Source organism: Ursus arctos, unplaced genomic scaffold, assembly GCF_023065955.2.
Source record: "Ursus arctos isolate Adak ecotype North America unplaced genomic scaffold, UrsArc2.0 scaffold_23, whole genome shotgun sequence".
Taxonomy (NCBI): domain Eukaryota; kingdom Metazoa; phylum Chordata; class Mammalia; order Carnivora; family Ursidae; genus Ursus; species Ursus arctos.
This window is the reverse complement of record NW_026622908.1, coordinates 23,109,887-23,134,710: the sequence shown is the minus strand read 5'-3', so window position 1 is coordinate 23,134,710 and position 24,824 is coordinate 23,109,887. Positions and strand designations below refer to the sequence as shown.

General features: G+C 50.4%; 1 protein-coding gene across 3 annotated transcripts in view; it reads right to left on the bottom strand.

Annotated features, from left to right (window-relative positions):
* Window positions 1-24,824, bottom strand: part of LDLRAD3 (low density lipoprotein receptor class A domain containing 3) — a 223,486-nt gene that overhangs the window by 140,218 nt on the left and 58,444 nt on the right. For 2 of the 3 annotated variants that reach the window (XM_026512104.4, XM_044389016.3), the window contains one exon: window positions 14,905-15,051. The exons of the other annotated variant lie outside the window; for it this stretch is intronic. In XM_026512104.4, the coding sequence (XP_026367889.1) occupies window positions 14,905-15,051 (147 nt within the window). The remainder of the gene's footprint in view (window positions 1-14,904; window positions 15,052-24,824) is intronic. 3 annotated transcript variants of the gene reach the window in all.

Here is a 24,824-nt window from a genome sequence, read left to right as displayed (position 1 = left end):
GTTTGTATCAGAGCATGACTATACAATCCACGGTTCAGATTTCTTCTGAAACACGCCCTGCAGGGCAAAGAGAAGAGTGGGATGTGAGGGGTGCTCTAGGAACCACGTCCGTGGCCTTGTCTGTGAGGGTGGCTGACTGCTAGTATTAGGGTGACTGCTTTAAAAGGGACCCCACCATTCTTGGATGTGCTCATACAACGTTTCCAGGCAGCCCCTGTCATAACTCGAAGGCGCCTGGCTCCTACCGGTGCATGGCCCATTGGCAGGGTCAACAGCACTGAAGGGACGTTGCCCAGAATGGCATTGCCCAGAAACTGTCTGCAACCAAGAACAGGTCTCTCCTGGGGTAAGAGAGAGAGGATCCCAAGCAGACGTTCACCAGTCACTTCTGATTATTAGGGCAGTCAGGTCCCCAACACCCACCATGCACTGTATGAAAGCACCCTCTGCTTCATATCCTCATATTCATCACCCAGTCACACAGCCACAATTAGTGAAGCTAGAACTTGAAATCACATAAAGCCTGAGCAGGTGTAAGCACGGGGAACTCGTTAGTACCTAAGGCACCCCAATGCTATCATTAAAGAGTTCCAAAAAGCAGATCTGGGCTCATCGCGTGAAACAAATTTCTGAGGACTCATCTACAGTGGTTGGAAGTGAGCTCCGTCCTGGAAAAGGACAACCATGGTCCTGTCTTTGGAATGGCAGGTGCCAAGAAGAGTGCCAAGGGGGAAATGGGGCTTGTTAGGGAACCGGTCCAGTGAGATTCAACTCGTTTTGTCTGTTTACTGCAGAACCCTCCGTGGAAAAAAAATCTTATGCAAACCCACCAGGTATTAAAAGAGAAAACTGTAACTGCTTTGCTCTCACAGAGAGAAGAGCCCAAGTCAAGTCCAAAGTCCCCTTTGCATGGCTGTCCTCCTTCCTCCCACTGTGGGATTAACCCTTGGCACCCCAAGAAACAAAGTCCGAAACACTGACAGGAGTCTCATCCCTTGACATAGAGATGAGAGGTCAGGCCCCAAACCACACAGCTGGATCCTTGAAAATTTCTACTGGTCTTTACAGCAGATAATCTAGACCCTTCACACATTAGTTCCTATAATCTAGGCAGCCTGACTCTTTACATTTCTTTCTCAATCACCCTACGGCTACCTGATGCATGGACACGACGATGATTATTAATAATGTGTGATTATTAATACTAGGAGCTAATTCTTCTCAAGAGCTTAGTAAGTGTCAAGCATTGTCTAAACACTGAACAGGTATAAATGCCTTTAAACTCTGTGGGGTATCTGATTATTCCCTCTATTTGATTATTCCCCATTTTACAGATGAGGAAACTGAGGCACAGAGCGATTAAATAACTTGCCCAGTATGCCGAGGAACCAGGACAAACCCAGGCAGGCTTGTGCGCCTTGAAGCACTCCACACTGCCTCCTGTGCAAACACAGTAAGACGTTAGAGCAGAACAGCAGTCCCTTATCCCACCTCCCAGAGACACCCATGGCTAACGGGGATTTAATCTTGTTGGCATTACTTGTTGAGATTTACAAAGGCCGGGCACCTCTTGCTGAGAATTTCATTTCTGGCTGAGATGAAGTCATTTTCTTTCGTGGGCAGTGCAGGGAAGGTACCTGAGATCCATTCGCTCTCTTTTGGAGACACTGCGCATGAAAGCACCTTAGAGCAAACCAATCACTAACCCTTAGCACGTGGCCATCACGTCGCGCGGCGCCCTCTGGTCAGAACGCTTTGCTCTGGAGGCCCAGACACTAGCTGGGAGGCTTCTCACCTGCCCGGGCTTCTCAGAAGGGATGCTCTGGTGGGTATCCTTCCTTCCCTGATCTCGTAAGAGGCTCACAAGACACGCTTCGTCCTCACTTCCTCCTTCATCGGGACTCACAGAACAAGTGAGTCCCACAGTGCAGTGGCCACAAAACTCTCCTGGGCTGCTGGGTAAGATGCAGATTCCTCGGCCCCCCTCTTGAAGATTCTGTTTGGAGTCACCCCCAAATCTATGTGAACAGATGACTCAGGTGACCCGCCAAGCCCACTTTAGGAAACGCTGGTTGGGGACTGTCCCTAAGCGCCCAAGAGCCCCGGGGGGTGACAGCCTAGAGCTTCATTCAGTTGCTGTTCACGAGAAAACTCAAGGAAACTTAGTTGTTTATGTTTGGGGTTTAGTTTTATTTTTTGTTTTTGTCACTATCCGGAGGAGCAGTTTCCCCTGCGCCATCGAGAGAACACTGGGACACTCTTATTCATTCAGAAAACGTCCTGGTTGTGTCACCTGGGTAAGTCTGGTGACTGCCACACAGCAGCGGGCAAGCAGGACGCCTGTGTGACCACGCCTTTCGCACAGGACCATTTCAAGCACAGGACAATGACAAGAACTGCATTTGCTGAATGTTTACCGCATGGCAGGTCTTGTTCGAAGAGCTTTCTGGAGAGCCATTTAATCTGCATAACCCAGTGAAAGGCAACTATTCCTATCCCATTTCACAGACGCAGCACAGAAGTACAGAGAGGTGCAGTAACTTGCCCGGGGCTGCACAGCTGGGAAGCAGTAGAGCAGGACTTCGGCCAAAGCCAGATCTCCCATGAGCTGCTCTTAGCCACGGACCAGGCAAAGCAGGTGTGCTAAGACAGGCCCAACCCTGAGGGAGCCAGGGCTCCTGCAACAGGCACCTTTGGCTCTAGGGTATCCCATGGGCCTGGCAGAACCATTCGTGGACCCACACACAGCAGGCTCTTCCTCCCCTCCTCTTCCTCCTCCTTCCTTCTCTCCTTATTCAAGTACTAAACCATCGTGGCTCCCTCTGCCTTCTCCTGCTCCCACCCCCAGTAAATCTCCTGGGTGCCTAATCCCATCCCATCCTGGTGTCTGTGTCTCAGCAGACCTGAGTAATACAGCCCGACTCATAACTGCTATTCCACGGCCTGTCCCCAAAGTCAGGGTGGCCAGACAGGCTCTTCCCCAGGTTACCACTAGAACCATACCCCAGCATGCTGTGAAAAAGCTAACTGGGGAAGTAGAGAAAGAGGGGGGCGGGGGGCTCACCTCCATTTCCATCTCAGAGCAGCTCAGAGGAAGTCCTGAGTAGTGGCAGGGATGGGGAAGAGAAGGGACATGGTGTTCGGCCTTGAGTGAAAACACCGGGCATGGTCACTGCTGTACCCCAGAAACACACCCCAACTGTGGGCAGCAGGTGACACAGTTTCCCTTGCCCCTTCCCAGCATCAGACTGGTCAGTGTCCTCCATCCCAGGGAGCTGGGAACAGCCTTGGTTTCACTTTTAATGTCAGACAGCAAGCGGCCAAGCCCCGCCATGTTCCACATCAAGACCATCTGCTCCCTGTCATGCGACAGAGCCTCCCTCAGCTTTCCACCGGCTGCCCGCCTGCTTCCCGGGCACTGGGAGCACTGTGAGTATCTGGGAGAGCGTCAAGGGGCAGGCTGTGCCAGGAGCTCAGCAGAAAATGGCCCAGTGACAGGCAGCATAGTGATGGTGATGGGCTCGAGCAAGCTCCTGTCACGGCTTCCCCTCTTGTTGGCCAAAATGTTCAAAATGGCCAAGCAAGAAAAATATGTCACACTGGGTGACCACCCCAAAATCACTGTGTAAGCGGGCCGCCCTCCCTGGAGCACCTTCTCTTAGCACAGGAGACCGGTAAAAATCACCGGCTTATTGCCAGATCCCAAAAGAACTCAAGAAGCCAACAACCCTTCCACCCGACAAGAGTCAACAGGAGGCAAGATGGTCTTTGGGTCCCTGCGTATTTAAATCCCATGGAGAATCGGAGACGCTGATTACCCACCTGCCTCCACACCCTCACCTCCCCCAAAATGAAGGGCACTGATGATAGAAAAGCAACTCGGTTACATGCAAGCCACGTGTTTCCAAAGGACTCAGAGAAGATACTCTAGTTTGGAATGAACCTGATGCTTTTCAAGGCCGTAGAACATGAAACACCCACCTAGAACTGATCTCAGTCCCTTCCCTTCATCCACCGATGCTAGAAAACACCTTTTGGCCCTAAGTCATTCCCTACGTATTATGGGACTCCTTTTGCAGGAGTCTTAGCAAAGGACATGATATTAACAATGTCAAAAGCCAAAAGTTCCTGAAATGCTTTTTTAAGAGGAGCATACAGTTAGCTTTTGACCTCAAAGATTCTCCACCCCCCCTCCACCCCCCCACATCTTCTCCCACTCTAAACCATCAAACACTACTCAAGTGTTACAAGCAAACAGATCTCTCTGGTCACGTGTCTGCATTATGGGAATGCACCACATCCTCTTCTTTTAATTATTACTTTCTCATCTGTCTCTGAATTTTTTAAAAAGCCATTAGGCAACTGCACACTAGCTGTGTCGCAGATGAAAGCACAAGTCTGCATAAAAAAAAATAAAAATAAAAAGGCTGCACAGTCACAGCCTAACTTGGATCAGCAAAATGTGTCTCAATGTGCCAGGAAAAAAAAATTTTTTTGACGTTCTGTGATTTTGCAGCCATTTAAATTTTATTAGCAATTATGGAGCCTGTTACCACCAACGACATCATGTGGCTACAGCCAAGTCCTAGTAACAGGAGCGTGTCTGCACGACAGGGGCCCAGGCGACCTGGCCACACTCATTCTAGTGTGAGGGAAGAACTCGAAACACTCCCAGCTCGGAGCCACTTCATTAAGATTCTCCCCTTGCAGGCAGGGAAAAGGCAGCGCCCGGCGCCGATAATAACAGAGTTCTCTGCAAGTGGCGGGGAGGGCTGGCCAGACGGAGGGAGGCTGATATTTGTGCAAGAGTTGATTTAAAAGATGACTTCAAGATGACTCCATTCCACTAACTTCTCAGCTGGTGACAGTATGGACATGGAAGTTGGCAGTTCCCGAGAAAGGGGTGGCAGGTCCCTGATAGCAGCTGGCCTCACCTGGGAGGGACGGCGGAAACCGGGAGGGACGGCGGAAACCAGAAGGGGCCCGATGGGGTTTCTGGCAGATGCCATGCGAGTCTCCCTGTCAGCACCGGACTGGAATGACCCCAGCGGGGAGTACTTCTGCAGGAGAATGGTCCACCTTCCTTAGCTTAGACAACCTGCTGGAAGGCGGAACCTATAGAGCACCTTCCAGAATATGTTTGATGACTGCAGGAGCCCAAGGAAGCAAAAATTCTCTGGCAACCCCGGAGACTCTCCCTTTCAGGGAATCATGCACGGCTGGGGAAGGCAGAGGATGGCAGGGCGGGTCTTTGAAGTGCCTGCTGTGCACCAGACGTCAGCTCCTGCACGTCGGATTTTCCCACATCCCTTTTCAGACCTGTTCCCATTTCACAGATGAAGCAACTGAGGTCCCACGAAAGTGACTAGCCAGGGGCGGAGCTGGGATCTAAACCAGAAATGTGACTCCATGCGGCCCGTAAGAGTACAGCTAGTATTTACTGAGTGCTATTACTATGTGCCAGCAGCTACTGAAAAGGTTTTCAAGGTTTTAAGCTCATTTAATCCTCACAGGAATTCCATGGGATTTAAGGAAAACGGAGGTGAAATACCTCACCCGGGTCCCAAAGCTCACCTGTGACAGAGCCAGGACCCGAGCCAGGCAGCGTGATTCCAGAACCAGACAACCGCCCCCAGCTCTGCACCTGCACCCTGTCCTCAAGCACAGCACCCTAAGGAAAAACGCACATGTGGTGCATTGATCGGTTTGGAAACGTCACCACTTTGGGCTGAGACATCGCCTGCTAACAATCAGAGAAAATTCTATTGCACTGAATCCAACACACCATGGATTGCAAGGCGTGCCACTAGTTCACAGACAACTAAGAAAGAAAACACTCGGCCAATTAAACTAGGACACCCTGTTTTCCTAGCCCATCCATTACAAGCGGCGTTTCCACTCCAGAGATCGGAAAACTTAAAGATGCGTGTCTCAGAACTGAAGAACTACGGGAGGCCTTCGCATGAACAAAATGGTGAGACGCATGACAGCACAGAAAGTATCCTCACGTGAAATCTGATCTTTCTAGAATACCTGATAATCCTGACTTTCAGGTGCAAGTTCCTGGTTTAGGAACACTGGCAGCTCACCGGTGTTTTTAGCGTCCTTGGGCAGGACAGAGGAGACCTGACTGCACACACACACACACACACACACACACACACACATACACACACCCCACCGGCTGGGAGCCCTCGGGGCTTCCTCCAGGTGGGCGGGAAGGCAGAGAGCTACCGGAAGGTGCATCCAGAGCACCTCCCAGCCCCGACGCGCTTCAAGGCCGAGAACTCCCACAGGCTGCCTGCACGCTTGCCAGCTTTCCGAGTACTCTTTCATCATGGAAATGGCCCCATCAAGATGCCAGGTGACAGAAGTAGACCACAGAGAGCTGGCTGTTTAAAACATATTTATTCATTTTCTCATATAATGTCCTCTCCCCAGGCTTTTAAACCACTCCTGCTCCTATTCCAGGACCATTCTGCTATAAAGGAAGGGGTAAAACAAGTAACAACAAAATACCCCAAGTGGAGGCCCTGAGAAGCCGCACAGCCCACGGGGCCCCCCAGGGAGCTGTGGCCGCTGCTGGCCACTGCGCGCACGCGACCTTCTCGGTATTCACCCAGTGCCCCAGGTTGTGTCCTGGAACCTGTGAACATGACCTTACTTGGAAACAGGGTCTTGGCATATGGAACCTAGTTAAGTGGAGGTCATAATGGATTAAGGTGGACCCTAATCTAAAGATGGGTGTCCTTATAGGACAAGAGAAATTGGTACACACAGACAGATGCCCGGGGAAAAGGCCCCCTGAAGGTGGAAGCAGAAATCTGCAGGGCTGCAAATTTGCAGGGCTGCACCCACAAGCCAAGGAATGCCAGCAGTGAAGCAAGGAAGGACCCTCCCATGTAGAGCCTTCGGAGAGAGCACGGCCCTGCCCACACCTTGACTTTGGACATCCAGCTTCCAGACCTGTGAGAGAATGCCTCTCTGTTGTTGGAGGCCACCCAGTGTGTGGTATTTGTTATCGCAGACCTAGCAATCGGATACACTCAGAGAGTTTCAGAGCACTCTGTGTTTCCCTACGTGGTGTGCAAAACTGTCACCATCTTCAAACAGCTACAGGGCCCTGTTAGAAAAGTTAGCATCAGGTGAAATTCATGTTGGGTCAAGTAGAGCTCGACAACCCAGAAATGTCTGCATGCAGCTGTCGGGTGACCACCTGGGAATGTAGGCTGTGATCCCAACACCTGGACTGAAAGCCTCTCCCACATGGGTGCAGGGCACAGAGGGCATGCCGGGGGTGGGGCGGGGGCGGGAAGAGGACCAGGAAGACTGTTTCTTGTACAGGTTCTAGGCCGAAAACCTTGCAGGCCGCTCCAGGGCATGGTGCAGGTTTCAGGCCAGTGTAGCAAAGGCAGGGACTGCAGAAGGCTGTTGGAGCGATGAAGCAAAATGCCATCATCAAAATCCACTTAGGTGCTTAATTGTGCGGGGCTGCGGCAGAGCTGGGAGCAAGCTGACTCGGCCACTCTGCGGGTGGGGGCCAACGGCACGTCCATTACCCAGAGGTCCCCAACTGAACGCAGGACAGCTCCCTCTAAACTTCCCTCCCTGCAGCCCCGAGAGCCTGCCAGGCTCATCTGGGACCCTCAAATATTTGCTTCCTTCCCTTCTGCACCGGCTGCAGTGTGTGGCCAGCTCCCTGGAGCTCTCAGCTAAAGAGAATTTCATAAGAGCTCACGACTCTGTGTTCGAGACTCTCTAAAGTGCGAAGAAGATATTGACCCAGCAAAAGAAGGTGTTGCCATGGCTTAGGTTCTCCAGGGGAGAGCAGGAAGAGAGGGGGTGGAGGAGAAGGGAATGGGAGGTTCTAGAAGGGGTGAGCCCGGGGCGGGCTGGACCAGTAATGTCCAGCATTGCACAGGCCAGGAATGTCAGGCTTGGATTTTAGCAAGAATGTCAAAGTGCTTATTGAGGGAATAATGTCAGTTGGCATTTACTGAACACTTAACCCGTGCCAGGCACCCGGCTCCAAGCCTCGCATACATTAGCTCATTTAAGACAACAGTGCCCTGCGGTCAGTAAAGCTGATCTTCACCCTAACTGTACCAGCAAACAGTGCCTGTTGTTCAAGGTCAGCTCGTTTCTTACCGGCTTATGGCCTGGACATAGCGCCTATCACGTGTTTTCAGTATCACCCCTGGCGCAGGGACCATCACTAAGCCCCTTCTACAGATGAGCAAATAGGTACAGAGTCAGGTAAGATGGTGCCCAGGGCCTCCGAGGTCGTAAAAGGAGGCTGGCCCAAGGGCCCTCTTCCCAACTACGGGATTTATGGTCTCACATTCAAGATGAAACCCGTTTGGTGACGTGGGGGGCAGGCCCGGAATTACCGAAGATGTTTTATTTTTTTTTTTTTATTTTTTTTAAAGATTTTATTTATTTATTCGACAGAGATAGAGACAGCCAGCGAGAGAGGGAACACAAGCAGGGGGAGTGGGAGAGGAAGAAGCAGGCTCATAATGGAAGAGCCTGATATGGGGCTCGATCCCAGAACGCCGGGATCACGCCCTGAGCCGAAGGCAGACGCTCAACCGCTGTGCCACCCAGGCGCCCCTCGAAGATGTTTTAAAACAAGTACGTGAACAAACAGAAAGACAGAGCTCAAAAAGAGGTGTCGTAAACGCACACAGGTCGTGGATGCCTTCCACACAGGGAATGCCACAGAGGAGAGCGCGGTTTCGCTCTCCACTGTTTAACGGACGGAGCATTAAACCACCACAGTATCCTCTAGACTCTTCTAAGGTCCAGTTCTGTTTTGTGAAGCTCGACGTCTTCCGAAGGCTTTTGAAATTCAGCCCCTAACAATGTCTCGCCAGATCCCAGATCCGGAGGGAAAGGGGCATCTCGGTCACAGAAGCAGGGGCGGAGGGCACGGCTCCAGGGGAGGACCAGCGGCATGACGGGAGGGGGGTGATAAAGGGCCCCCTGCAGCCCAAACAGGGTTCCCATTAGCTGCCCCTGGGAAGTGAGCACATTAGATTCCCAGGGCTGCCACCACAAAGTAGGGTACCCTGAGCGGCTTTAAGGAACAGAAATGTATTCTCGCACATTTCTGGAAAGAGTCTGCAGGGCCACAACCCCCTCCCCCCGAGACTCTGGGTGGACTTTTCCTGGCCTCTCGTCAGCTTCCGGGGGCAGCAGTCAGAGCCTGGCATTCCTTGGCTCGCAGCTGCATCACCCCGATCTCTGCCTCTGCGGTCAGCCGGCCTCCTTCCCTCCTATCTTCACACTGTCTTCTTACAAGGACACCCCTCACGCTGGATTAAGGACCCACCCTACTCCAGTATGACCTCATCTTAACTAATTCATCCTTAATGATCCCAATTCCAAATAAGGTCCCATTCTGAGGAACTGAGGCTTCGGTCAACATATCTTTCGGGGGACGGAATTCAACCGATAACAGTATGATTCTTACTTTCAAATTATCAAAGAACAAAAAGCAGAAGCAGGATGTCACCTTGTTACACAACAGCAGGGCAGCTGTCACTTACCGCGTAACAATTTTTTTTTTAAGATTTTATTTATTCATTTGAGAGAGTGTGCAGCGGCATGAGCTGGCGTGGGCGGGGGGCGGGCAGAGGGAGAGGGACAAGCAGAGTCCTGGCTGAGCAGCAAGCCCGACGCTGACCTGGGGGGTGGGGCTGGGCTGGATCCCAGGATCCTGAGATCACAACCCAAGCCTAAGTCAGATGCTCAACCAACTGAGCCACCCAGGCGCCCCTGTCCTTAACTTTTTAAATGGCCACCTTCTCTCTATATCTTCATGGTGTCCTTCCTCTGCTCTATCTCTGCATTCCAATCTCCCCTTTCCATAAAGACATAAATTTCCACTTCCCAATTTTCTGGGGAATTATGCATGTGAGCCAAGTACTAGTGCTTTGGTGGAAGAGCTGAATTACTGCTGACCTTTGATACGGATAATACCCCAGACTCCAGTTTTGTCCCCTCATCTCTGCCTGCCCTGTAGCACCAAGCTTACAAGAAAACGTTACACGTGGCGCCACCTAGAGGCAAAAGATGAGAAAGACGATAAAAAGGAAAGGAAGAGTTTCTATTCCCCCGAGTTGCCCCCCCTATTTATTTCTTGGGTGTTTCTTATTCCAAACTTGCCCTCAGAAGCCTGTTGTGGATTTCTGCCATCACACAAGAGCAGTGAAAAGTCGTGCTCAAGAAATGGCTGGAAACAGTAAAAGCAAATACAATGCAAGTTCCATTTTTGTACTTTTCTATCTCTGAGCTTCCTGGAGACGCGCGTGCACATGCTCAGCCTGAGATTTGGAAGTTTGTACCTGCCTGATCAAAGACATTGATCAATTCCCTTTTTCAAAGACGAAGAGCACTTTGTGACACAGAACTCAAACCTCCACGACCTCTCCCCCGTATGGTCAGGACCCAGAGAGACGGCAGCTAAAATCCAACACCAGGCTAGAAGAAGATTTTAAGGCTCGTGACTCCAGGTCACGTGTGAGTTCCGGAAATCTGGACTGCTGTTTCATTATTACAGCGTGTGGCAGTAATCACACTACAGTCTCTTCTTGCAAAGACTCCCAGCACTAATGGCCATTTCAGAAATCATTTACAGAGAAGAACATCATCGACGTTTCTCAGTCTTTTTCAAAAGCAGGTTAGTAGCAGTAACACACAGGAGAATCCGATTCTGCACCGTAACAGCGAACTAGGAAGAGAAAGCCTGCGATCTCTGACAGAGGAAGGCGATGGGCACTTATCCTCTGGGACAACAGGCCAGCTCTGGTCATCTCTCTGTGGCTCAGGTCCCTCATACGGAAATCACAACAGTCCTTTCCTCATAAGATTTGTGACAATCAAATGAGTTAATACAGCGCAAAGTGCCTGGGACAGGGCAACCCAGAGCAAACTCTCAAAGTGTCTCTGTTTTCATGGGGCTTCCGTATTTTTCTAAAACATCTCTGTTCCTTTTACTACCAAAAAAAAAGTTATTTGATAAAATGATCATTTTATCCACCAAAAGCAGAAATTCACTCAAACTATCCCAAAATGAGCCTCTTCTCTCAAAACGCTAAAGAGGAGGTTCTCCAGATTCACAAGGTGGAAAATTTAATGACTCAACCCCGGTGGAAATTTATTCTAGTCCATTAATAGATATTTCACAAAGTCAGAAACATGACTAGTAAATAGGGCTATGGGAAAACATTCAACCTCTTTAGATGATAAAAAAAATAAAACTTAAAGTATATAACTTTTCTATTAAATTAGCCAGAAAAAATATTTTTTGAAGATATTACCCAATGCTGCCAAGACTAAAATAAAACCAGAATTCTCACACGTTGCCAGTGAGCGAGCACACGCTGGTACGAACCTTTAGCAAAACAAGCGGGCATCGGTTTCAAGAACCAAAAAAGGCGCCTGTCCTTTGACCCAGTCATTTCACTTCTGAGCACCTAGCCTAAGAAAAACTCTCAAAATGGGGAAAGTCATGTCCACCCTCATATTCACAACACTGGACACTATTTCTAACAGTGGAAAAGTGGAAACAACACAAATGCCAAATCATGAGTCAATAAACTATATTATACCGTGTGAATGGAATGTTTTTCTAAGCATTAAAACTGATAGAGAAATATGAAAAAAATACATTAAAATGTTAAAAGGTCAAAATGTTACTGGGGAAAAAGATCAAAATATAACATTGCATACCCACAGCGATTACAGCTGGGAAAAGCCCTGAATAAAAACTTCTAAGATGCTAACCGTGGTTTTGTTAGAATTCAGGCTTTAGATGTGATGCTGCTGTTTTTCTCCTCCCCGTTCTCCCCATTTTTACAGTATGTGATTTTTATTATGTTTATGATTTTTTAAAAAAAAAGTTTCTTCCTGTCTTATGAAAATCCTTCCTCTGCTGTAGATACAGAATGGCTTCTCACCGCCTCATATCCCACCACGACATAGCTCTCCAGGCTCTTCTCTTACCCTTTGGAAAGGGCAAGAATTCTCCTTTTTTAAGTGTACTATCTTTGAAATGCCAAAGTTATTCCATAGGATACTGGAGGCAATCACCTCTCTGCGGTGAGGACATCAGCCACCTGCACTCCTCCCCATAACTACACACTGTTCTAAAGAATCGAAGAAAGGACAAAGAGGTGGCATGAATTCTACAGCACGCTCAAAGAGCCCTCGAGAAGATGGTGCCGTTGGGACCCTGAAGACCTCAGCGGGGCCCAGCCTGGCTAAACCATCGTGTATACTGCCCTCCGGGTATGGGTAAATTCCTTCATTGAGCCCAAACATTTAAACACCCAACACAGGGCAATGGTTAGGGTACACCCCATCAACGTGATTGGACAGTAGGCAACCTCACGAAACAACAACCGTGAAGGTTAAATATAGTCATATGGCAAAGGGCCTGTAACGTGAAGGAGAAAAAAGCGGGTAACTCCATCACACATACGATACCCAGGCGCTGTGCTGTGTGCTGCACGTGCATTTCACCTCCCCAACAATGCTTACCAGAAGCCCTGTTATTCTCATTTTGGAGAGGAAGCCACTGAGGCAACCAGGAAGCTAAGGCATTCTCATTCAAATCCTCCCCGTGGGGAAGGTCTAGAACCTCGTGGTAATTTCCCTAAGATCATGTAGGATGGGATCTGGGCAGAGGGGTGGGAGGGAGCGCGGGGATTTGGACAGTCTGTCCCCAGTGTTCATACCCTCAACCCCTGGACTGGGAAGAAATATGCAAGAAATTCAAAACGCAAGTAGAGTATGTTGTAGAAAAGCGACCTCTTTTCCTTCCCTCTCTTACCTAAACCTTTTAATGTTCTTTTCTTATGATTTAAAGACAAAAAGAAAAAAAGAAAGGCAACAGAAGAGAGGTTCTTTAATGCATGTGTTTGTGTGTACGGTTTTTTAAATTATGTTTTGATCAAAACCCTAAATAAATGCCAATCAAGTCTTTACTACGCCTGGGGGTTATGGGTAGGAACTAAGGAGGAAAAAAAAAAGACTGAGAACAGCCAAGACAAGCCTGTTCCAAACCAAACCAAACAGCGCCAGGCTGCTGCCTGCCCCATCTTTTTTTTTTTTTTTTTTTTTTAATATTCTCTTTCCATCACCTTTTCCAGTTTGTGCATGAATTCTGAAATCATGGAACAGGACTGACACAAGACACAGAGTGTCACAGAGTATCCTAACATCACACAGCTGCTATGAACAGAGCTGGGAATAAAGCTTAAGTCTCAGGTCCAAACCCTGTAGGCTTTCATAAACTGACCCTGTGCTGAATACTCCCGGCTCGGCGAAAGAAAATCTGCATTGACTAGAGCTCACAGACACACCGTATTCCAAAAATGCTCATTCCCCACCTTCGTGGAGTGTTTAATAATGCTCAGAACTGGACAGATTACAGAGTTCATGCACACGATCTCATGTGTAACTCAAAGTACAAACGTTACATTTCTAGCAATTTCGAAGACCCGGACACAGAGAAAGCTGAAATAGACATTAAGACTTTTTAAAAAATTCTGCAAAAATAAAAATGCATTATGTATACTGGTCTGTTTGGGAAAAAGTCACATGCAATAAACAAAATGAATATTTCCCCCCCCACACAAAAATATTCCTAATCCACCGCCTCCCAAAGCTTCTAATATTCCTAAGTCACCCCCCAAACCTTCTCTGAAGAGTGGGGGGCAGGCAAGCAGGGATACCAGACCCCGAGATGGACGAGGGGCCAGTCTCTGAGCTGGCAGCCTGCCCAAGGGAGCACATGAGCAGGGAGGGGCGGCTGGCTGCAGAGGTGGGCTCCAGCCCAGTGTTCCTTCCCGTGCGTCAACAGACTGGGCCTCAAATCCCAGTAACAGCTACGTGAAAGTTCAAATTATCATCTCCTCAGCCATTTCCTCAGCTGGCTTCCAGAAAGAGAGCACATTCGGAGCCAGAACACACAGTTCTGTCAGTGAGGCCCTGTGGCCTGGTGCCCGAAGCCCACGGACGAGCCAAGAACCAGTGTCCAGCTGTGTGGTCCCAAGGCAGTGACCCACGAGGGAACCCTGGGCCCAGCACTCCTCGGGTGTCATTCCCGCCTGCCAGGGTGCCATAGCTGAGCTCACTCTGCAGTGCCGAACTACAGGGCAGGGAGCGCGATCTTCCGACACCCCGGACACCCTCACTCACATCCGGAGCCTCCTTTCTTCTAGGTCACCACAGACCCAAATCCCATTTCGAGGGCACAGAACAGAAAAGAGGCTGAAGAAGGAGGTGGGGTGGGGAGGGTAAGAAAGAACCCCCAGCTCTTGGTGGCGCCCATCTGAAGTGGATGCCCAGGCCCTAGTAGCAGAGCAAAGGGCAGCAGGAAGCAAATTACTATGTGCTCACTACCAGCTCCGCGTGGGCTACTTGGCACGAGGCTACGCCTCATTTAATCAGTAAGAACGTCTCACAGTGTACAGGACGTGGAAGACTGTTACCCGCCCGGGGCCTTGGGGTCAGGCGGCCCTGAGTTCAAATCCAGATCTGCTCGTTGCTAGCTGGGAGACGCTGAAGCTACATCACGTCTGGGAGTCTGAGTCCTCATGAGTAAAGCAAAAGTAAAGACAGCACCCCGGCGTGGGGGTCAGTAGAGCCCGGTGGAGGGGTCCTCTGTCGTCCCACAGCTGTGGCTCCGTCCCCACCAGGACTCTAGGCTCCACACCGACCGTGCTGCTCCCAGGCAGAGCAACAGAGTGGAGAGGGCAGGACTGCTGGCCAGAGGCCCAAACCCACCAGCCTGCAGCATGGGGAGTGGGCAGGGTCTGAGCCAGGTCAGGCCCTCGTCCCCGCCGCCCCAGGACCCTTCCCACCCCCACCCCGGCGAAGGGCCAGGCCACTCACGGCACTCCTTCTCATCACTCTTGTCGAAGCAGTCGGGCAGCCCGTCACACTGCCAGGCGCCAGGGATGCACCGGCCGTTGCCGCACATGAAGTTGCCCGGAATGTTGCACTCGTTGGTGAAGTTGTTCCCAGGGAGCAGCTGGCTCTCTGCAGGAGAGAGGGGACGGGGAGATCAGATGGGCAGAGGCGGCAAGGAGCCACATCCCCACCACTGAACGGGCTCTTGTTCGACGTGGGTCACGTTCGTGAGACTTCTGGTACGCGACCTGACTTCCCTGGGCCTCAGTTTCCTCATCTGAGAAATGGACTGGTAATCCGCCCCACCCCACCCCATCCCCACTTCTCTTCTTCCAAAGAGAAGTAAATGGAAAAATATGGAGAACACCTGTAGCAGGTGCTCATTGACGTTCTTCCTCTGTCGAAAAGCTCAGTCATAAAACCCAAACATTCTTTTCCAGGCCATCAACAGTGGCTAAAAAGGAAGGTTCCAGGACAGGAGTGAGCACTGGGCTCCCACTGCCTCTAACAGCAGGAACTTCGGGCTCCTTCTAGGCCTTGGACTCCGGGGCCCCATAACGACTGAATATTTGAACCTGGGCCAGTCGGCAGGAACACTGGGAGACCATTTCCCTTCAGCCCACCAACCCACCGGAGGTCACATGGGGAGGAAGGCCAAACTGAAACTTGAACTCGAGCCTTCTAAATCCCATGGAGGGGGCCCCCAAGGCCACTGGACTATCTGCCAAGAGTTCCTGGAGGTTTAGAACCAAGCCCCAAGGTTTAGATCCCACTCCACTGAGCACAGTCACCAAATGCCAAGGCCCTGACCAGAAAGGGCCAAGTCTTAGGCTGGAAAGCAAACAGGGAAGGCCAAGGTCATTGGGAAGGGGGTGCTGAATTCATCCCCCAATGGGCCCCAGGGCAGATTTTAAGGGGAGCCAGAATCTGATGATTCTCACCAGTCTGAGCCAGTGTGGTCAGTGGCCGGGAGATAAGGAGCCAATCGGAGTAAGGCTGTCTTAGGGGAAAAGGAGAGAAAAAGACCAGGATCTCCACGGGTCCCTCCTGAATCTTCAACAAGCATTTACTGAACATTCATGACCAGACACCTGTGCGGGTCCTACCACGCAGAGTTGAATGCTGGGGGCCTCCCCCTTCAGGCTGGGACGGCATGAGGGTATGCTAATGATCTTATTGCCAGGTGCAGAGAAAGAGGGGTGCCCAGACCTGCCTGGGAGCAGAGGAGCAGAGCAGGGTCCACGGTCCTCTTTCACAAGCTTTACCAAAGAGAAGCATCTCATGCCAGATCCCTGACATGACCTCTGCTTCATGCCACTAGCCTCTACGTGACTTATTTTTACCAGTGTGTCTCCTCATAAACCCCTACGTACCCTTTCGCATACCACGTCTGTTACTCTACGAACTGTTCCCCGACTTCTCCAAGCATAAATGAGCCCTCACTCTGTTGGGTAGTTTCGTACCACGAGGAGATGCTAAGAATATTTTACAACGGAACAAGGAGGCAACAACAAATTGGAACGGACACAGGCACAGGCAAGCAGTACCACGTCAGCCACGGATATTACTCGTACACTACCCACCCCACTGCACTGAATTCATATCTATGTGCCTGTCTCTCTACTGGAAATAAGCTTTTGTGGTTCACTGAAGAATTCTAGAACAGCAGCTACAGTGAGGAGGGGCCTCACCCTGCCCCAACTACCCACACTAGAACCCTGAACATCTCCCTGACCCCTCCTCACTCCATCACCCCCTACAGAGGGCCAACCCCACCCCTCCCAGCCCCACATGCCAATCACAGTGCCACAGGCTCCCCTCCAGCCCCAGTGGCCTCCATCTCCTACCAGCATGCCGCCAGTCTCCCAGCTTGGCCTCCCCGCCTCCCCCCCACGTCGTCCTCTGTGGCCAGAGGGACTTTTCTAAAGAGCAAATCGATTATGACACTTCCTCACTTTGAAAAGCCATTGAATGGCTCCCCCATGTTCTTAAGATAAAGTAAAAATTCAAGGCGTTAAGGAAAGGTTCCAGAAAGAGGTGGCATTTGCAGTGGAGGCTGACAGATACAGAGATGAAACACAGTGCCCTTCAGGCCCAAAAAAAAGAGCGCAGGAAGGCTCAGCCCAGCGCACTGAAGGGGATGGAAGAGAAACCCCACAGCTCGGATTGTGAGGGCCTGCAAACATATCATGCCGCTATCTCCCCTACTCCACCAGCGGGGCGGATGGGACGACGAATCGTGGCACTCTGTGCCCTGAGCCCACACTCAGTATCGGACTCCCTCTCAAGAACGGACCCCAAAAAACCACCACCAACCCTGAGAAAAGCATGAAACCAATTCACCACCTTCAGGCAAGAGCAATCACAGGAGAAGGGGAATCGTAGGAGAGAAGCCTAGAGAAATGGGCAGGCGCTGGATCCCAGCCAGACACGGCATGCACGACGCAGAACGCCCACCCATTCCAGCTGTTTCCGAACAACTGCTCTGGGCTTCACCAGCAAGCTCCCGGGAACTCTTCGGGGCTCCAGAACGCAACTGTCATTCTGTTTGGTTCGGAGATCACGTACGCTTGCCTTTGTAGGGCTGGCTCCTTGAAGGCAAGCCCCCCGGAAAAGTCACCGTAACTGTGAAGTCTTGCTCTAATAAACAGATTTCCGGAGCCAGAAAATCGGCCAGATTAGATTCCAAAGCACTTGCTCAGAGAGTCCATAGGCTGGCAGGACACGGACTGGACAAGTGAGAGGGCGTGGGCACACTACATTTCCGCCCGTGACACACAGGTGGTCCTGCCAGCCATGGGCTTGCGCAGGTTTGGGGGCAGGACCGGGGGTCCCCCGGGGCCGGGGAAGGCCGACACAGAGAACACTCTGTGAGCTTCTGAGCAACCCTGCTACGCATGCACGGGGGACGGAGCCTTGCGCTCCAGGAAAGTGACCCTACCGCTGAACTCAGAAGCATGAGGAGAAACCAAGGCAAAGAGAAGTTAAATCCTGTCGGCTCTGAATTCAAAAATTTTCCTTAAAACCCATCCGATGTGCTTTTATTAAACTGGCATCATCCCATCCAAACCGCCATGTCTTCTTGGCCCCTTTAAACCACTGGTTCTCAACAGGGGACAATTCTGCTCCACTCCCCCTGCCAACCTTGGGGGACACATGGCAGCGTCTGGAGACATTTTTGGTCGTGGCATCTAGTGAGTCGAGGCCAGGCACATGGCACATCGACAACACACCAAGCTTCCCCTCCCAACAAAGAACCATCTGGCCCTAAACGTCTATAGCGTGAGGCCTAGAAATGGAGGAAACCATGTCTCTTCTCACGCCCCCAGTTCCTTCTCCTCACAGCACAGTGAGAGTCTGAAGTGCTACCGATGGCTTCTCCGTGCCCTGGTTAATACACCGAAGACTCGTGCCATGGTTTCCAAGGCCTGTCATGATCTGCCGGGCCTACCGCTGCCACCTCCTCTCCTTGAACATAAATGTCCTCCCCACATTGAGGACTCCACGCGTTGCTACTGGCTGAACCCAATGCCTCAGCCACCTTTCACCTGGTGTTACAGGTTGAACTGTGCACCCCGCCCCCATTCGATATGTTGAAGTCCTAGCCCCCAGTACCTCCAAATTTGGGGACGGGGTCTTTAAAGAGGTGATTAAGGCAAAATGAGGACATGAGGACAGGCCCTGATCCAATATGACTGGTGTCTTTATAAGAAGAGGTGGGACACAGACGCGCACAGAGACCATGGGAGGACGCAGGGAAAAGACGGCCATCGGCAAGCCAAGGCGAGAGGCCCCAGAAGAAACCAGCCCTACCCCAGCCTTGAGCTCAGACCTGGGAGGAAACACACTTCTGTTGTCGGAGCCAGCCACTCTGCGGTGCTTCACTACAGCAGCCGAAGCAAACTCGCGGGTCTGGCTGACCTTCCGGCTCGTCCTCAGCCCCTGGCTTACCATCACTTACAGCGGACACCTCTTCATCGACACCCAGTCTAATGCGGGTCCCCTCGTTTTTCACTCTGACAGTGTCCTGTGTTGTCCTTCATCCCATCTGTGCTCGCTGTCCTGTCTACACTCCCTCCCCACCAGGCTCCCAAAGGCAGAGGGGCGCCTTTTCATTCAGCACATCCCTGGTACCCGGCAGGTCCCCAGCAGGTGCCCTAAGAAGAGAACCAAGGGTTCAGTTATGATGCATTCCCATCCCTCACACTCTTCCTCGCAAAGTTCCATCCACTCTCTGCCTCCCCAAGAAAGGGAGCGGGATCTGGACACACACAGTTAAAAACAAGGGACATGGGGGTGTCTGGATGTGTGCACGTAAATTACTACCCCGTCTGCTTTAAAAGAGGCAAGAAATCTTTTCAGCCCGGCAGCAGGACTTTCTAGTGGCTGAAATATTTATCCCATCTCAGTGTCGTGGGACACATTTAGAATCCAAAAAAGACAAGCATTAGCACGCAGTTGGCTAGCTGGGGTTTCTCCTTCTCCCTTTTCTTTTTTTCATTAAGCTGAAAAATGAAAGAATTGCCCATTTTCACTGCAGCACATCACTTACTTAAAATAACTACACCATCTGCACCAAGAACGAAAAAAAATTCCAAGTCCTCCCCCAACGGGCAAAGGCAAACAGCGTGCTGCAGCAGCTTCTTCCGAAACTTCTGGCACCCACAAATTTATATTTGATGAGGGGGCCAAGACTGGAGCAACTGCAAAATCTCAAGACAGCTGCTGCATCCACCCCAACTCCCCTTCTGGAACACGCACAGTTAGTGATGTCGACTTTTCCGGCTGAGAAATGGGAAATCTCTTCTACCCGCCAGAGGCCTCTGCATGCTCCGCTCTCCCTCTGCTGATCCCCTCCCCTCCCCCCCACCGTGCCGGGACACTCCCGGTCATGATGCAGACCAGAACTGACATCTGCAAGCTATCCACAGGCCCTGCTTTCCGATTTCTGTCCAGTTGCCTCCGTTTTCATCCTTTGTCTCCCAGCAATCTGGTCCACAGGCTCAAGGAACAACAAAGCAAGACAAACATACATACAGACAGCTCCACGTTCTGTTTTTCAGCTCTCAAATAGAGCTTCCCTAAAACCTCCCCGGAGAATTAACACACCTCTTCCCGCTGCCTGGTGCCAACAGGCATAACGCTACGGGGCTGCTGGAAACCAGTCTCTGGTTCCCCGTTGACTCCCTTCTTTGACACGCACAGACGTTCCACGTCCTGGCTGCATGCAAAGCACCAAGGGAGCTGGTCTGCCGTGATATGTTTGTAAACGTGCCTGGAAAATCCCCGAAGGTCCCCCGGACTGCATGCTGCTCCATGTGGTGGCATCAGGGTCCGAGGGAAGCAGAGACATCTGTCCCAAGCACATCCCAGAGCAAACGGCTTCCTGCTGACCGTCGCTACAGGCTTCATCAAGAGGGAACCATCTGAGCCGGGCTGAGGATGTGCCTCTGGCTCCAAGGACCTACGCTCAGCCAGGTCTCTGCTCTGACTCTGCACACAGCTCTGCCCTGGGAGAACAGTCCTGTAGCCCCCAACTCTGTCTACCCGTCTGTTCGAGGAAGATACAGCCCAGGGAAACTGGTAAGAAGGTATAAAATGACTCATGGGTTGAACCCAGGAACTGCTGACCCTTGGCATTCACAGATTTCACATTTACACAGATTCCCTATTTACACGTACAATACATCCTATTTACACGGACACTGAAGGAAGATCGGGCGTAATTTTGCTGCAGGAACAATGGATGGATGGAGAGAGTCGCCCGCGCGGTGAGTGAGCCTAGCTGTCTGCCCAGCACCTGTGCTGTACACGGTTCTCGTTCGCTCTTCGTGGGAAGTGCAGCACAGCAACCCCTTACAAGATGACAAATACTTTGTTTCCTTCCTGAAATGAGTTAGCAAAGAAAGCCAATGGCCAGTATTGACGGGGCAAGCAAAGAAAGAGTGAAGAGGTCTAGGAAAAGGACAGCTCTTCACCAGGAAATAGCTTTATAAATTATTTTTGTCCCGTATTTATAGCCTCATGAAGGCCCTGAAGCTGTTACTTACATTTTTTAGTTATGCTTCATTGCATTTCATGAGGAAAATTATGTAGGAATGGCGTTAATGTCGTGGGGATTTGCAGAGCCTTCCGTCTGCAGCCCCTGCAAGGTCCACGGTCCACGGCTGGGGGCTGGGGGTGGGGCTGGATGGCAAGGCGGGGCTCCTCGTGGTGCTGACCCTCAGAGGTGCACACGGAGCCCCACCCTGCTCTCTCCTCTTCAGGCTCCTCTCAACAGCCCCTAAGAATCGGTTATTATTGACTTTTCCCTAGGGAAGATCTAACATCTTCTACTGTGGCTCTCAACGTGGCAGGAGTCTGACATCAGTTCTTCTTCCTTTACAAGAGCCCCTATGAAACAGGCAGCCCATTTTGCAGATACAGAAACAGAGACTGATGATGTAACCTGCCCGAAGTCACACAGCTAGCAGCTAGCATGGAGGTGTGTAAACTTTTCAGGCCAGGCTGTAAAAATTTTAGGCTGTGTGGGACAAGAGGCCAAGTTAAAGATACACAGGTACTTATATAAAAGGAGAGGAAAAAAATATTCCACAGAATTTTTATTGGTGAAGTTCAAAATGTTATAATAATGGAGAACAAATTTCCATAAGATAGACCAACTAATGAGAAGAACAGAATTTGAGGGGGTGGGTGGTGGGAGGGGGCAGGTAACATCGCATTTGATTAAGGTTCAAAGTGACAGTGTTCCCTATCACCAAAATCTACTGCCAATGTTTAATTTTTTCCACCCTTTAGAAATGTTAAAACCATTCTTAGCTCAGGGACTGTAGTAGGCTTGCTCTGACCTGTGGGTCACAGTCCGCAGACTCTTGAGCCAGAAGATGAGAGGTCTACTCAAAATAAAAAAAGGACCTTAAGGTTGGGGCGCCTGGGTGGCTCAGTCGTTAAGCGTCTGCTTTTGGCTCAGGGCGTGATCCGAGAGTCCTGGGATCCTCCACTGGGAGCCTGCTTCTTCCTCTCCCACTCCCCCTGCCTGTGTTCCCTCTCTCGCTGGCTGTCTCTCTCTGTCAAATAAATAAATAAAATCTTTAAACAAAAAAAAAAAAAAAAAAAAAGGACCTTGAGGGCCCCACCCAAAGACACCTGCTCTCTATCCAGTACCCCCGCCACACTCTGAAATGATCTGAAGGCACCGACCTTGGCTAGCCTGTTCCCCCTATGTGGTCAGCAGCTAGCGAGGAGCCAGGCACCCAGCAGACGCTCCGTAAACACCTGCTGACTGAAACAGGCATGACGCATCTGGCCCCTTCCAATTCTGACCCCCTCAAGTTTGCCGACTTTATCTAAACCCCACTTGAACCCATTTATATTTCCAAAATACAATGGGCAAATGAGATCGGGTCTGAGAACACTTCTGAGCACGTGGCAGGAAAGGGACAGAAGTGAAGAGCCACCAGGTGAACTCTTATGCACACCGGTGCCCTCGCCAAGGGCCGGCTGCAAGTCAGGCCCAGGGTGTCCAGCCCAGGTGAGAAAGCCCTCTGTCTTCTTAGCTTTGCAATCAGCAGCGGCAGGAAGTGCGAATCAGGCAGTGAAGCTGCCCTGAAGGACGAGACAGGGGACAGCTTTATGACCAATTTTATCAGGCTTGCAGATAAGCCAGGCTTAAGAGAGGGCCAATCAACCCTGCACTTAAGCACCTCTCAGAAACAGCCACGGGGTCAAGAAGAAGGATTTTGCTCTGACCCCAGGTTCAGCTCAGCCCTATCTGCCTGGGGCCGGCTGTCATAATCCCTACAGTCACTGGGGACCATTCTGCAGCTTACGTGGCACTCGGCACAGAGACACCCAGCCAGGGTAAATGTGGAAAATGAAAATACCAAATCAAACCAAGGAATCAGGCCAGAAATGCAAAATGAGCTTCATTTAGGCTGAAAACCACTACCTTTATGAGCTCAGGGTAAGGAAGGATTTCTGAAATAAGAAAAACACAGCACAGACCAGAAAGACTGATAAACACGACCACACTAAAGTCTAAAACTCCTGGTCAACAAAAGATACCACAAACAAACTTACAAGGTAAGCCACTAATGGCAAGACTGCCTCTGCCGCATTTATGACCCACAAAAGATCCCTACCGAGGATGTTCCTACAAGACCGTATCAGAAAACACAAGCCACCCAGTAGGAAACTGGACAGAGCATCTGAACAGGTACTTTCACTGATGAGACAACTCAAAACGCCACTTAATATATACTCCAGCTCACTTGTAATCAAAAAATAATTAACAGAACCAGAAAGTTCTCTTTCACATCCATCAGACTTGCAAAAATTTGAAGTCTGACATTTTCAAGTGGTGAGACGATGTGAAGCAACGGGGACTCACGCTGCACGGGGCGGAGTAACTGAGAGCAACCCGGAAACTTTTCGTGAGGCGGAAGACGCTCCTACCCTTGGACCCCACTTGGACCCCACCAATCCTCTTCCGGCACATACCCCAGGCCTGAGGAAAAACGCATGAGAGACAGCAGCAAGAGAACCTTCGCTGCTGGTTCCGTGAGGATATAAAATTGCAAGACAAACTGAACGTTCATCAAAAGGAGATCGGATGAAAAAATCAGGACACATTCCTACAATGGAATACAACCCAGGGCTTCAATGTAACGAACTGGGGTGCCATGACTCCCTAGGGTAAAGCTGAGAAATCTAATGCTCAGTGAAAAAAAGCAAGTTGCAGAATATCATTAACATCAAGCTGGAAAACTGTAAGACTTTAATGGGTAGACAGAGATGCAAAAGTATTTTTTAGGGATACCTGGGTGGCACAGTGCGTTGAGCAACTGACTCTCGATTTTGGCTCAGATCATGATCTCAGGGTCCTGAGATCGAGCCCTGTGTCGGGATCCATGCTCAGTGGGGAGGTCTGCTTGAGATTCTCCGTCTCCCTCTGCCCCCTCCCCTACATGTGCGAGAGCATGCTCTCTTTCTTTTAAAAAAAAAAAAAGGTATGTGTGTATATATATATACATACATACATATTTTTTGAAACGTACAGGAAAGAAAAATAGCACATTCATGAGAGTGGTTACCCTCTGGCGAAAGGGATCAGAGGGGACACGATGAACTTCAAATGTAAGATTTCTTTCCTTACAACAATCTGAAGCAAGCACTACAGAGTATTAGAATTCAGGGGAGCTGGGTGGAAGGCACAGGCTTTGTGTTATTCTTGGTACTTTCCCCCTTCCTTCAAAAAATGTTTCATTAATAAAATTTATTACAAAGAACAAAAAATATGCTAATATTTGAGGAAAATCTCTGAAAGACATATGGAACCATTTGCCACTGATATCCTAGCTTCAAAAGCCCCATCAACTATAAAAGGATGAGAGATAAAAGGGGGCAAGTGTTCACAGTGGGGAAAAAGAGCAAATGCAAGGACATCCATCTGGGAAATTTGGTCTATTATGAGCTCTTTTCATTTTCTGAAAGGCAGCAACAGTTGCAGAGTACCAGCAAATTGTGGATGAAAAAAATAAACACATCTCATAAGATAGATTTACCCACCCAACTCATTAAGCCATGACATTCCAAAAATAAAAATAGCAAGGCCCAGCCAGAAGGTCAGATATTTTTTAAATACTCACTCCCTGAGACGTCGGGGTGGGAAAAGCCACAGTAAGGCGGTCTTTCTCAGAATAGCCCATGCCATCTGCCCCCTCACCCCTCCATAAGGGGCTGCAGGAGGCCAAGCAAAGAGGGGCCTGGCTCTGATCTGGCACGCCCAACCACACCTGCCAAATGCCTGACTCCCTAAAGCTGTGTGACTTCAGACAACTGAGCTACCCTCTCTGAGTTAAAATTCCCTGCTTGCAAAACTGGGGTAACCCCACCCCCTGGGC